The sequence below is a fragment of the Nyctibius grandis genome, chromosome 4, assembly GCF_013368605.1.
Source record: "Nyctibius grandis isolate bNycGra1 chromosome 4, bNycGra1.pri, whole genome shotgun sequence".
Lineage (NCBI taxonomy): Eukaryota > Metazoa > Chordata > Aves > Nyctibiiformes > Nyctibiidae > Nyctibius > Nyctibius grandis.
In genome coordinates this window covers 15,519,964-15,533,393 of record NC_090661.1, presented here as the reverse complement: position 1 = coordinate 15,533,393, position 13,430 = coordinate 15,519,964, and the positions used below count along the sequence as shown (strand labels likewise).

General features: G+C 35.9%; 1 protein-coding gene across 1 annotated transcript in view; it reads right to left on the bottom strand.

Moving 5' to 3' along the window:
* OTOG (otogelin) overlaps nucleotides 1–13,430 on the bottom strand; it is a 106,674-nt gene that overhangs the window by 59,955 nt on the left and 33,289 nt on the right. The window contains exons 19-23 of the mRNA XM_068399159.1: nucleotides 12,827–13,039; nucleotides 11,058–11,223; nucleotides 10,460–10,534; nucleotides 7,984–8,027; nucleotides 6,750–6,903 (exon numbers count right to left, since the gene is read on the bottom strand). Coding sequence (XP_068255260.1) covers nucleotides 6,750–6,903; nucleotides 7,984–8,027; nucleotides 10,460–10,534; nucleotides 11,058–11,223; nucleotides 12,827–13,039 — 652 coding nt within the window. The remainder of the gene's footprint in view (nucleotides 1–6,749; nucleotides 6,904–7,983; nucleotides 8,028–10,459; nucleotides 10,535–11,057; nucleotides 11,224–12,826; nucleotides 13,040–13,430) is intronic.

Genomic DNA, 13,430 nt, shown 5'->3' with positions numbered 1-13,430 from the left:
ATAAGAAGTGCCTGGACTGCCACTGTATTGGTGTGATGTTTGATACCTCTCTGTGCCATCTAAGCCATACGTCACTTCAGGGCTATAACTCAATTTTTTTAAAGTTCAAATATTTTTAATCAAACACACTGGCTTAAAACCTCTCTCTCCATGCCCTCAAATAGTACCATTTTCTTCAAGAGTACTGTGGGTGCAATTCAGTGCTAAAAATCATGTAAGGCAGGACTCCATGGGAAAGACAGATACCAAAAGAATTACCATTTGTGAATGGCCAAGAGGATAATACTAGCTGTCCCTGATATATCATCACTTGTTCTTCTGAAGAGAATTGTACGTTTTAGGGGGATTAACATATATTTTTTATTAATTATGCTTTTGGGGAATGAATGTGTGTTTGCAGATACATGTCAAAGTATAGTCCTGGCCTCTGAATTCTTAATCTGTAGTAAAAAGATAATTTATGTGCCAGGCGACTAACAGTTTTATAGCTGAAACAGTTTTCAACATGGAAGATGATTCAATCAAAGCTGGTGGCTTAGTGAACTTATTTACCAGTGCCAGTAAATAATATTACCATTTTTTTTTTTACAGTTAGATCAAGTACCTGCTTGAATTGTAGTGGAGATTACAAATGAATAAAAACAAACCCAAAAAATAAAGTGATGAGTTTTCTTTTTTTTTTTTTTTTTTAAGAAAACTTTTCAAGAATGTGTTTAAGCTCCTTACATGTCATTTGATACAGTACACCACTTCAGAAATACAGTGATTATTTAGAAATTTTTGGAGGAAAAACCTGGCACGATATTCCTTTCTTAGTTACAAAACTTCATTACAATTACAGGATACTAGAGCTTTCAGTTTACTATCTTTTCATAGCTCTATTTTATGAGAGTAATAAGTCATGAAAAAAAGAAACACTTAAATTCTTATTAGGGTAAATTGGCTCAAATTTAGTAGAGTTCAGGTTCAGCATGAGAGTATTCTCTGTCACAGATTATAACAGTTGCCTGCAGAAGTGGAGTCTTGTCCTACCACACCAGAGAACATGGTGTCCAGTCTGGAAAGGCCACGTAACTTCACACCACTTGTTCAAGAGAGAAACTGGGGGGGATATTGGAACAGTAGCATTAAAACCTGGCCCCACAAATGTCCATGATGTCTTAATGACTATAACTCACTGTGCCAACTTGGAAGTGTTTGGAATCTGGAAAAAATTTGCATATACTTTGGTACCAAGAAAATTAAAATCCCAGTTAACTTTTTCTATTCTGTGAAGTGTCAACCACAAGCCACACCTGCAGAAATCCATAGCTGTAAAGTTGGTGAAATAAAACCTCAGCTTTTTGTGGGTTGTCTTTTGGGTTTTTTTGTGGGGGTGTGGAGGGGGTGGTTTAATTAATTTAGCTTATAGAGGGGACAAAACCATAAAAGGGAAAAAATGTGGAAGATCTAATAGGTAGCTAACACAGTAGATGGTAGTAACAGAAGTAGTAGAAATAATTACTATTTGCATTTGGGGCAATATGTATTGCAAGATGTTGACATAACCCTCAGAATTTGTATTTATTATTCAATTTAAGGGCTGGAGGGCCTCTTGGTTTTTACAGCAAGATGGAATTAATGTATAATATACATAGAAATTATTAACTATTTCAGTTAATGGAAATGTGAATGGATAACATGATCTAAAATGAACACTAATGTATATTATTAAACAATTCAACTGAGTCAGTCCAAATAAAAGCATCTGTCTTCGAACAGATGACAGCACTTTTCTTGTGGTAGCTTTTCTCAAATGAGGTGCTTGACAATGAATGGATAAAAAACATACAGCATGTGTATTGCTAATGTTCAGTTTTCTCTTCTAGTAGGGAGATTTAAGAAGATGCACTTAGTTATACTTTCTAAAAGCTCACATATAAGGAAGAAAATTCCCTTTACAAAAAAAAAAAATCTGTTCATATCTACTCAATTTTTGCTTTTTTGATGATACGTACTCAAGTTTGACAAATTTTAATACATTCTTCATTGAATCAACATTTTTTTGTTGGTTATTTCAGAGCATTGGGAAGCAAGGAGCAGAAACTACCTGCCCAACTTCAGTCTTCACCTTATAACCATAAAGATACATTTGTCTTCTCTTTAAACCTCAAAGTGCTATTTGAAGCTGATCTATTTAAAATAAATCCATCAGAAAAAAACCACAAAATTGGTAAAAATAGGCTTAGCACAGGTAACAGACATCACTGGTTGAATTCAGGGTGTGCAGCTTATCTGGACTGAACTAATATTGTTTAGTTCATGCACCTTGACAACTCCACTGCTCCCATGATGAGGCAGGGCTGTTCATGTTACTCAGTGTTGTAAGTTCTGTAATTTCTAGTACTTTTATATATAAAAAAAATTAACCCCTTTGGTTATTCTGAGGGGCCTTCTATTAAGAGAGGGGGGAAAACGGCTTATTAAAGGACACGGGATTAATTATATCCAGTAGAATCTGCATGTTCTATATCATGATCCACACAGATAAACTTGTAATACTGACACGTTCTACCTCTCAGATCAATTAATCAATATTTCAAAAGCATTGTAGGGTAATCCTTTAAATCCTGTGTTAAATTTTCAGTCCTTTTTCATTTCTGTGTGCCTCCCAGGACAATGCAAAGGGAGCATCTGCAAATCCCTTCCAGGGATCCTTGGCATTGTGGTACGGAGTCTTGTCCATTCCTGCAGCCCCAAGGATTACATGAATCGTTCACCACTGTTACTGGATCACACAAGAGTAGCAGGAAAGCAGTATTGCTGAACTAGGCAAAATAATTACACGTGCAACATGATCATGGTCTCTCTGCTGCAGTGATACGGCTAATAAATTCCCAGACATACACCCACACAACATAGTACCAAGCAGCCACTAAAAGTCCAGCTAACCCTCAGCTGTCAGTTTGAAAAGCTATATACAGCACAGTTTTGTTCAGTGGGGTTTTTTTGGGGTTTTTTTGGGGGGGGAAAGGGGGGGGTTGTTGGTGTTTTTTTTTTTTACACCGTACACTATATAAAGTATAGAACAGCCAAATCCAACTCATGCTGCACTCAAGGGCAAAACAACATCAATGGGGGAAGTGAGAAAACACAAGTAAGTTTCTTCAGGAAAGTGACTGTTTTTCTTGACAGCAACAATAAGAGCAGGCTATAAGGAACAATGAATACAAGCTGGCTGTTTCAGAGATCATTATCCGTCAGACTGGAGACCATGGAAAACTAATGGAATAGGACAAGCACAAACCAGCATATATCCATTTGTGGTAAACATGTTGCATAGTATGCAGAAATATAGGAAGATACTGTTGTTTTTTTCTCTCTTTTTCTTTCGCTTTCTTTCTTCTGCAATCTGATTAAAGACACTGTCTTCATGTAAAATCATGCACATTTTGTATAGTTTAAGACAGAAAAATAATTTGAATCATAGCAACCCAGAAGCAGAAAATGTAATTCAAGATTGAACTTGAAAAATTACAAACTGTGTTGTAAAGAGTATTACTTGTTTTTCTAGAATGCAGCATGGAAATCTAGGAAATTGACATTTCAGCAGTGACAGATTAAAACCAGTAAGAAAACACACAAATAAAATTTTACAAATCACTAAATATGTCAGCAAAGCAGGGTGGAACAACATTAGAATGTGTGTTCCAGGGGAATTAGTGTTCTACCTCAACCACTTCTAAATCAGAGGGAAAGTATATGATCATGGTTTTTATACTGTAAGAACTGTAACCCATAGAATGTGAATGATCTGTAAATTTAAATATTTACAGCATAGTTACTTGCATCTGATTTATTCACTGCAGACAAAAAAGGAGGTCAAGTGAATCACACTCAGAGACAACTGCTGCTTTTCACTATGATTTACTTATTTTGTATTTAATTTCCATATCATGCAAGTTCCACTAGAATGTACTCTTAAGCACAACAAAGAAGGAATGGTAGAAATCGTGAAGTATTTGAAAGAATATTTCAGACTCTCCAGATACTAGAAAAATAGACTGCAAAATAAAAACATTGCCCTCTTGAAATCTTAACACCACTCTCTGCAAAAACAGGTTCTTTCCCTCTCTTTCTATGTTAAGTATCTTTCATGGTATCATTGAAGAATAATCATCCCACTAAACAGATTGGAAAGATCCTTCCTCCTGAAAAAATGCAGCTTCCTAGACACATTTCTTAACTGTGGCATATTCACTTTTCTACACCAAGATTTTATTCTTTAGTTTATCTAAAGCAAGCAAAAATCAAACACGTTAATCTAATTTCATTACTGTTTAAGTCAGCTTCACTGACAGATAATGAATCAAGCTAAACTGATGCAAGAACTTGAACAGGAATAAAAGCACAAATAAAGCAATGAAACTAATTATTTCAGGTGAAGAACTAATGCTAAGATCAAAGAAATTCCATGGCTGTTTTACCCTTGTAAAGTGAATAAGGTCACCTCAGTTTTATATTTCACCAGTAAGAACTGTTTGCCTAGAAAGGTGATTTTGAAGTTGCACAAATTCACAGTGCATTTGAATCCTGCACTACTTGAACTGTCATGAACAGAAGATAAGATACTGTTTGAAGGTAATGGTATTTGTTCCATCTTTCTTTCAATAATTTGCTTATCTTACTGTGTTGCTCTGACTCATGTGGTCAATCTGCAATAGAAATCATTAGAGTGTGAATTCAGTGACTGACCTAAAATATTAGGGCTGTTCAGATTCAACAGCTTCTATCCAAAAGCAACTATTATTAAAATAACTAGAACATTAAGATTAATTGTCTAAATAGAAAACCTGCACAGTTAATACAGAGCAGAAGTCTCTTGAGTTTCCAAAAGCACACACCTTCAGGACCATCTTAATTCTTCTTAAAGCAATCTCAAATAAAAATATAAATATATATGCAGTACAGGACCACACGAGTCAAATATTTAAAAGATACTAGATTTGACTAGCTTGCAAGTAACTCTATAATGGAAAGAACTGAACAGCATTTACAGTGATTCTCAATTTATTTTTAAATAAATACATATGATTCTTGGATTACACCTTCTATTCCAAACCATGCAGTTTGTGATCACAGAAGCAAGATGCTGTCATGTTACATTTCACATGGAAGGACTGGCAGAACCTAGAAACTTGATTCCTCGCCTTTCAAGGAAGTGTCCCTCAAACACTGCATAAGCACTTCCCTGTCAGTCAGAACCAGGTACTATATATTAAATACATGGAAACAAAGAAACACTTTGTCATTTCTACTTCATCAGTACAGACTGATATTCCTGGTTCAAATCATAGGCTTGTGACACCGTTTCCTAGCTCTACATTAAGCACTAAGGATAAAGTCCTACAAAACAAACAAGCCTCTCTCCCTCCAAAAAACAACAAAAAAGTTTGTGTCAGTATCTCTACAGGCCCTGTACAGCCACAGAAGAACAGAATTAAGTTTGCCAAAGTTACGGTAAATACAGAACTTCTTAATTTTGTATTTCTGTCTCTAGGAAATCATAAAACTCTGCCCATGTAACTATACAAACCTATCAGAGCTTTGGGATCACCAACACTTGACACCTTCCAATGCTAAAAAACAGTTTCACTGCTTAAATTCCAGAACTAACTTATACCAGGTACCAGCAGAAAAGTTCACCATCTCAGAGGTCATGCACAGCAAAATACATCACAAACTTTTTATTCTCTGCTGAGTTGCCTGTCATACAGTGCTGCTAAAGGTAGCCATTGGGTTTGAGGGGTATCAGCCAGGTCCAACAGGATGAGTTTTTCCAATTCTGAAAATGTCTGCCTCCAGTTCATTTCAAAAATCTATCTCAGCACTGCACTTTTTTCACCATGGTACCATTTTGTGAATCAGACTAATTACAGGTTCCATTTCATGTGAACAGTTTGACATTTCATGCTTCTGAATGATAAGGTAAAAAAAGAGAAGTCTGCGTAGCAATCTTTTACCATGACACAGAAAAAACTACACATAAATGAGTATGAGTCCACAGACTTCAACTGAGCTATTTCAACCCAGTTTGACTGTCGATCTGGCTTTTACTGTTCATTTTGAGAAGGCTCTCAAGGCATAAACAGTAATTTTAGAGTGACAATACTCAAAACTTGAAAGCCATGTGCTTAAGAGACTAAATCCCATCAAAGGCAACACAACTTAAACACATAATTACTATTTTTATATCCAAAATCTCTCAGCAATACAGTGCTTGATTCCAAAACATGACAACAGCTCATCTGCACATTTTCAGCATAAATCCCCGAGACTTAAAATATCCTTCTGAGGGAGAAGAGACTGAAAATAATGCCTGCGACTGAAGAAACATGCCTCCCTCAGTGAAATGTCCAAATAAGATGTTAGATATCTGAAAAGTTATCTAGGTAAACATGATTCTGCTGTAGTACAGGGATTGGATCAAGTTATTTCAATGCCCTTTCTATATTCCTGTTATTTTGGTTTTATTATTGTGAGGTATTAGACCTTTGGCTCCACCTGCCTCTTGGTTTACCATTTCTTATGCCTTCAACAGCCCTTATTGTCGTGTGGTAAGCCTTCACAAGGTTGGATGCTCACCCCTTGACACCTCAAATTCTCCATGTAGAAGTGTGGTATGTCCTCAGCAGAATTAATTACTCAATCCTACTTAAGGTAGTCATCTATGTTTGTGCACCAAAAGATGCAAATCTGTCTGTACTCACCCCGGTGGGCAGACACAACCTGAAACACAAGGAAGGTGTGCTGAGAAAGTGAGATTTAGCAGCTGATTCTCACAAGTTCTCTCTCTGCTGAGTTCAGGATCAACTTGTGGATTACTGCAGTTAACGTAAATCTGTCCAACTGGGCAGCTGTGTGCTGGGGGGGAAAAAATTGACAAACACATTAGTCTTCATACCTGAAATTTTGTGTTCCATAAAGGTGTGCAATAGATTTAGATTGAGAATATGTACAAACACGTAACATCTAGTAATACCAGTTACATCCAATTGCCTGTCTCTCCTGAGCGTAGTTAACTTCATAGAACTACTATAAGTCTCATACAAAATACTGAAACAAATATATTCATTTAGTAAGGGACGTGATTTTCTAAACAGTTAGTCAGGAATCAGCCCTCCAAAACAGAAATGCAAAGTACTACCAACAGAGAAACAGAAATCAACAGAAAGCAAAAAAATATTAAGAAAAGATCTGAGAGCTAGACCTTACTTTCCATGCTGGAGCCACTGATTACAAACAAATCTATTGCACAATTGCCTCTGTGTTGTGCTGAGCATACTGCAAATATGTAACAGAAATGCCCAGAGTGGTGGCAGTGTTTTAAAGTGGTTTTGGTTGGTTGCTTGGGTTTATTAATTTATTAGGGAGGCAGGTTCTGAACAGTTCTCAAATCAGTACAACCACCACCTTCAAGTGCATGGGGAACAAATTTCTGCTAAAGGCCAAAGAGTTGGCAATTCTAGAACTGAAGCCTCAAATAAAAGTCTTTCTCACTGAAGGAGCATCATAACAGTATGGACTATAATACTTAATGAAATATAAAACATACTGTAGTAGAAAAAGCACTTGTTACATTCTTTTACTTAAGTACGACAAAAGAAATATAAAGGTAACCTTTGTTTGTCCTACTGAAGTTCTGCTGTTTGTCATGCAGCTAAGCTTCTTTACATTACTAATCTAAAAAAAATTAGTATTTTAAAGCACTGAGAAAAAATTTGCTCAGATTTAACAGTATTTGGAATAGTTATGCTGCTGCTTTGCACCAGCCTTTCTTTCAATCACACAAATATAGAATTCCCAAATTACAGATTCCCTCCTGCAAGTTATTCATTTGTACATATTGCACAATCTTCTACCACAGATAAGGGGTTTCACAGAGATTGGAAGATACATATTCATCGGACTTGAAGTATCTTTTCCCTCTCTCTCTTCACTCACCTATTATGTTGTTATCACAATTCATTACTCCATCCCTGCAATAACTGCAATAAAAATACATAAAGATGTAATGAGAGCCAGGAAGATCTAAAATATTAACGTCTTCTGTTTAATAATGAAGCACTAAGTATGAATCAATACAAAATAACTGTATAAATGTTTGCATTGAACATTAGAACTGCGGATGAAGCGTGCATTGCCTTAACACAAAGAATATTAATTACACTTCAAACTTTTGCTTTCTGCATTACATTACTACAAGTTAAAATGACTGGGCCGACAAAAATACATACAGGAATACAACACTATACTGCTTCCAAAGACATCAGTGCAGTAAGAATAAACCAAGCCCTGTACATAACAATCTAAAAGAAAAATGCAATGAGCAATAGCAGCAAAATAAAACAAAACCCTAAACACACATACATATATGCTACAGCAAGCTCTGGGTATGTACTCTTGCATGAACATTCTTAACACTATTATAAATGCTCCATTTTCCTCACCATCAGCTTAAAACTCTGCTGAAAAGCAAGCTACTAGTTTACGTGAAAATCGTGATATACCAACAGTTCTTAAGTTATCCTACAGTTGAAGGTAAAACCTCAATGTTGAACATAATACAGTCACGAGCTGTTGTGAGTGCAACAATTTTTTGTACTGAACTGGAATGACTTTTCCCGAGTTTTTGTACCGAACCGGAATGACAAGCAAACAGTAGATTGGTAACTTTGTCTTTTCTCAACCGCTCCTAACATGGATCATGAACAAACTATCCATCTAAAGACATCTCACAATATCATGAATTTCTATCTCATAAAAGAAGAAATGTTTCAATTATTTTAGTGTTCTTGGCTCACAGAAGGAAACAGTGATGCAGTTGCTAATTTTTATCCTCATGCTGTCTCAAACTAATTTTGCTCCAGCAATATGATAGGATTCTGGAATAGCAACCTTCTGGGACTATTATCAGAACCAACTGGAACTACAGTTCACAATCAGAACCTAAAAAAATATTCGAACAACTCTATGCTAATCAAGATTAGAAATAAAAATTTTAAGTTAGTGTATTATAAAGCTTGTAGCATATATACCCATTCACACAAGCAAAATATTACACAGACAGGAACAGACACATTTCCCCTACATCACAGAGTTCAGCAAAGAAACAAGCAAACTGCATAAAACTCAACCCTAACAAGATACTGCACACAGGGAAGCACTGAGCAACATAATACTGTCTGCTCCTGTCTAATTCCAGCCAAAATAGTCTAGTACTTTTACAAAATGGTAGCAGATCTGATAGCAACTCATTGTCAGGGAAAAAACGTAGCAGCACTGGCTTCATTTCAGGTCCTGTGCTTCACTAGAAAACCTGAGCCCATGAACTCCAGCACTATTCTCCCATTCATTTGCAAGAGAGGCTCCTCCATAGAGAAACATGAGAAGAAATTCCAGTTTGAAAGCGAAAGTTCCAAAGAGGACGTTTTTAAGAAGAAAAAGGACAAAGAGCATAAAGATCATAATTGTTTCTAATAAAAAAAATACAGTGACAGATAAAAAAAACAATACATTATGTGCGGATGAACTGGAAAAAAATACACACACAGTCCTACATGATTCCTAATGTATTATTTAGCACAAGGTAATTCAGAGAAGCTGACAGTCTGTACCTCCATGTTTGAAAGCATTTCCTCTCAACAGATCTGTATGCAGTCTTGTTAAAATGCAGCAAGCAAGAATCATGACTAAATAGGAAATATAGATCTCTTAGGAGATCCTTTTATCTTAAGACTAGTAGTTACAAACCAGTAGATATATTTTAATTAACACATTCACATAAAACATAAGCTGCTGGATCCCAAATAACTCCACTGAAATCAGCTGAAAGAGGATTTTCACCTATAGTAACTTCTAAAAAAATACATTTGTGGATGATCACATGATCAGTGTAAGGAACAAAAGCAGAGATGCTTATTTACCTTTGTCTGTAGCTGACAGTTATTTGTGTTGTTTCTTAGTTGATAAAGCCACATTGCTCTTTTACACTGATTTTATACTAGCGGAAGATAGATTCTTTATTTTTTTTTATAAATGGATTTACAGTCTGGTATAGGGAAGGAGAATAGCAATGAAGGTCTAGCTGAACAGACTTGAATGGACAGTCAAGAAATGTCTGGGGTTTTCTGGAGCTCTCCACATTAGTAGGGATCTACAAAATTGTAGTGGCTTTTCTCTCTACGTTGCACTTCAGTATATTGGATTATAAGCACAGCAGCCTGAAAACCTAAGTTCTAAAGAAGCTCTCTCCAAACATGCATAGAAAACTGATGTACGTTTATTCTGTATGTTTCATTAAAAAAAAAAATACCAAAACAACAACAAAAAACCCAACAGGCTAGCCACAATGATTTGACAGAGCTCTTCAAAAAAGAGACACAATTTAGTCAGGTGGAAAAACAGTTTTGTATCTTACCATTTGCCCAAAGATGTCATAATATTTTCTCCAGGGGGATAGTCAATTCCTTGAAAGTAGCACGGGCATTCATTTCTGGAGTAGAGGAAAAACATGTAATGGTGATTAACTCAAACTGAAGGAAGAAAAAAAAATCCCATTGACTTCATTGCTGTTCAAAGTTCAATTGGTTGCTTTGTTGGTTTTGGTGAGGTTTGTTGGTTGGGTAGGGTTTTTGTGGTTTGGTTGGGGTTTTTGTTTGGTTGGGTTTTTTTAATACAAGAATTGATCTCAATACTGTCATATAACTTGAGCACATTCCAAACCAAATCAGTAACAAAGGAGAACCTCTACACAACAATGGACATCTTTTGTATCTCTTATATACCAAAAACCAGACAATATGTAACAACTAGCTTTGGGGGTGTTGGATGAGTGTCAGTACTAAAAGAGAGCTATTTTTGACCAACACAAAGGTTCTGGACAATTCTAAGATCCAGCCAAGTTTACAGATGCATAATATCTACAAGGTTACATGTTTATTAGCTTTTCACTCCGACTTGCAAATGCAGTGGTCTAAAACAGTGAGTGTGACTATCAGAGTTGCAACTTTACCTACCTATGTACACATCGTTCAGTCTTGGAATTCAAATACATTCCAGAGGGACAAGCACAGCCTTCAACACAGTCACTGCTGCATGTCTCTGGCACAGACAGTCCTTGGCAGGTTCTGCCACAGGTAGATACACAAGTACTGTACTCCTTTGTATCTCCACATGAAAGAGCTGTCCAAATGAAACAAATATCTCAAGTTACAGTGCAAGACACTCAAGTACCTCACAACAGTTTTCTGATAAACATCTCTATTCTTTCATTCCCAATTACATTAAATTCCACTAAAATTGCTATCTTGGCACTACGATGTGTAAACTACACAGATGTAAATCCACAGTAATAACTAGTACAATGAAGTCTGCACAGTTAATCCAGATTTACACTGGGGAAACCAAACAGTTGAAGCTTTTTTCCCCCTCTAACTCTGAAAATGCTTGGCTCCTGTGCATGGGCTTTGGCAAATGCACAGCATCTTAAAGAAAAGATGAAAAGTGACAAATAAAATGTATGTACTTTGCAGCTGATGCACAATACCATCTTAAGTTTTCTTTCTCTCTCTCCCCCCTATAAGCGCTACTTAAAAAAAAACATCTGAAGTTCTTGAAATACTAAAAAGATTCACATATTTTAAACCCTACAAGCATGACTTAAAATATATTCTAATAAAGCTACACTTGCTTCTAGAAAAGCAAAATAAAACTAAATTGTTTGAATGATACATTCAGTCATAGTAGACACAGCCATTCATGCCATAATGACTGCAAGCAAGCCAGTCTTTTCAGATATACATACAGATACTCCAGCCTGAGATACTTAAGCTGGACCAACTTTCCAAAATCCTCTTTATCATGCATTACAACATAGATAATTACATGATGTGATGAAAACTACCAGATGTTAAATTCTTGAATGTTCCTTAAAATAGATTTTCAGCCTTGTTTATAGAGCCAAACCTACTGAAACATCAGAGGTGTCAGTTTGGGGTTGTTTTATAGGGTTTCCAATTCTATAATTTTAAAAAAATGTAGATGAGGGCACCACATGTCCTATCAACATCTTTTGCATCACTAAAGTTTGTATAAACTAAGAATTTAATATTATCATCCCATTCCTCTACTTGCAAAGCTTTATAGAGCAGATAACAGATGTCACCTTTGGCTGTCTCTACACTATCTATGTTCTTCAATTCACCATAAATTAAATACCAACAATACCAGTTCTCTACACTTATTTAAGCATTCTGTGTATTTCAGTGTCACTGACAGTAAGACAATAAGCTAACAGAGATTGTCAGACAGCAGCGGTTGACAGTAATCCAGCTAAAACTGGTAAATACATTTTCATTTTTCACCTCATTCATTTAAAGAATTAGATAAACCTAGCATCTACAAGGAACAGAACAAATCTATTTACATGTCTCATAAATAATATCAACGTGGGTATGAGATATTCAAAGCCATAAAAGAGATATAGACGTATTTTTAATTCTGTACACATTTGAAGCCCTCCAACTACTTAAAAAAAAAAATCTTTGCATTGTTTCCTAAGTCAAAAGAACTAAAGAAAGCCAACTATAAAGGAACAATCCTCTAAGAACACTGGCAATAATTCTGTCTTAACGAAAAAAGAACCTTGCCCTGTACACAAAAGATTGTGCTAGAATTAATCCTCTTCTCATTTAAAAGATTATATTCATTTAATTTTATTTCCTGATTGTCATTCTAAAGCCCTCAAACAGTAATTGTTTAAGACTAGAAGTGAAATGCAACTCACCGCAGTCTGGGACACCTCCTCTGAAATCTATTACAACTCCAAATCTTCGGCAATCATGAGCATAATGGGCCAGAGCAGAGCAAAAACAAATCTGTCCACATTTGCAAGTGTCTCTTCTGCACTGCTCAAAATAGGGAACAGGACTCAAATAGGGGTAGCATGGAGCAAAAAGTTCTTTTGTAAGGATGCTACAAGCTTCCGTTGCATAAGAGGCTATACAAATAACAGATTAAACACTGTTTCAGTAAGGGAGTTTAAAAAGACTTGGAACAGAAAGTGTCTTCTATACAATGCAACTGATCATGGTTACATACTATTGCCAGATATATCTTTCTGTCTTTGATATCTATACAACTGTATGGAAGGACAGAAAAGAAGTTAGCTGCTTATAGTTTTGAACTTGTTCTGAGAATTATTTTAAGGTATTTGAAAAGCTTTACAATATGCAGACAGTGCCTACATACAGCCTCCTATCTTTAAACTGATTTATGGATGTGGGTTAGGCAACAGATGCTACACGCTACCCAGTGCCTTTCATAAACACACAGGATCACATATCTCTTCAGTTTAAGTCATTCCCAGTAAGTACTTCAATAGGTCAGCA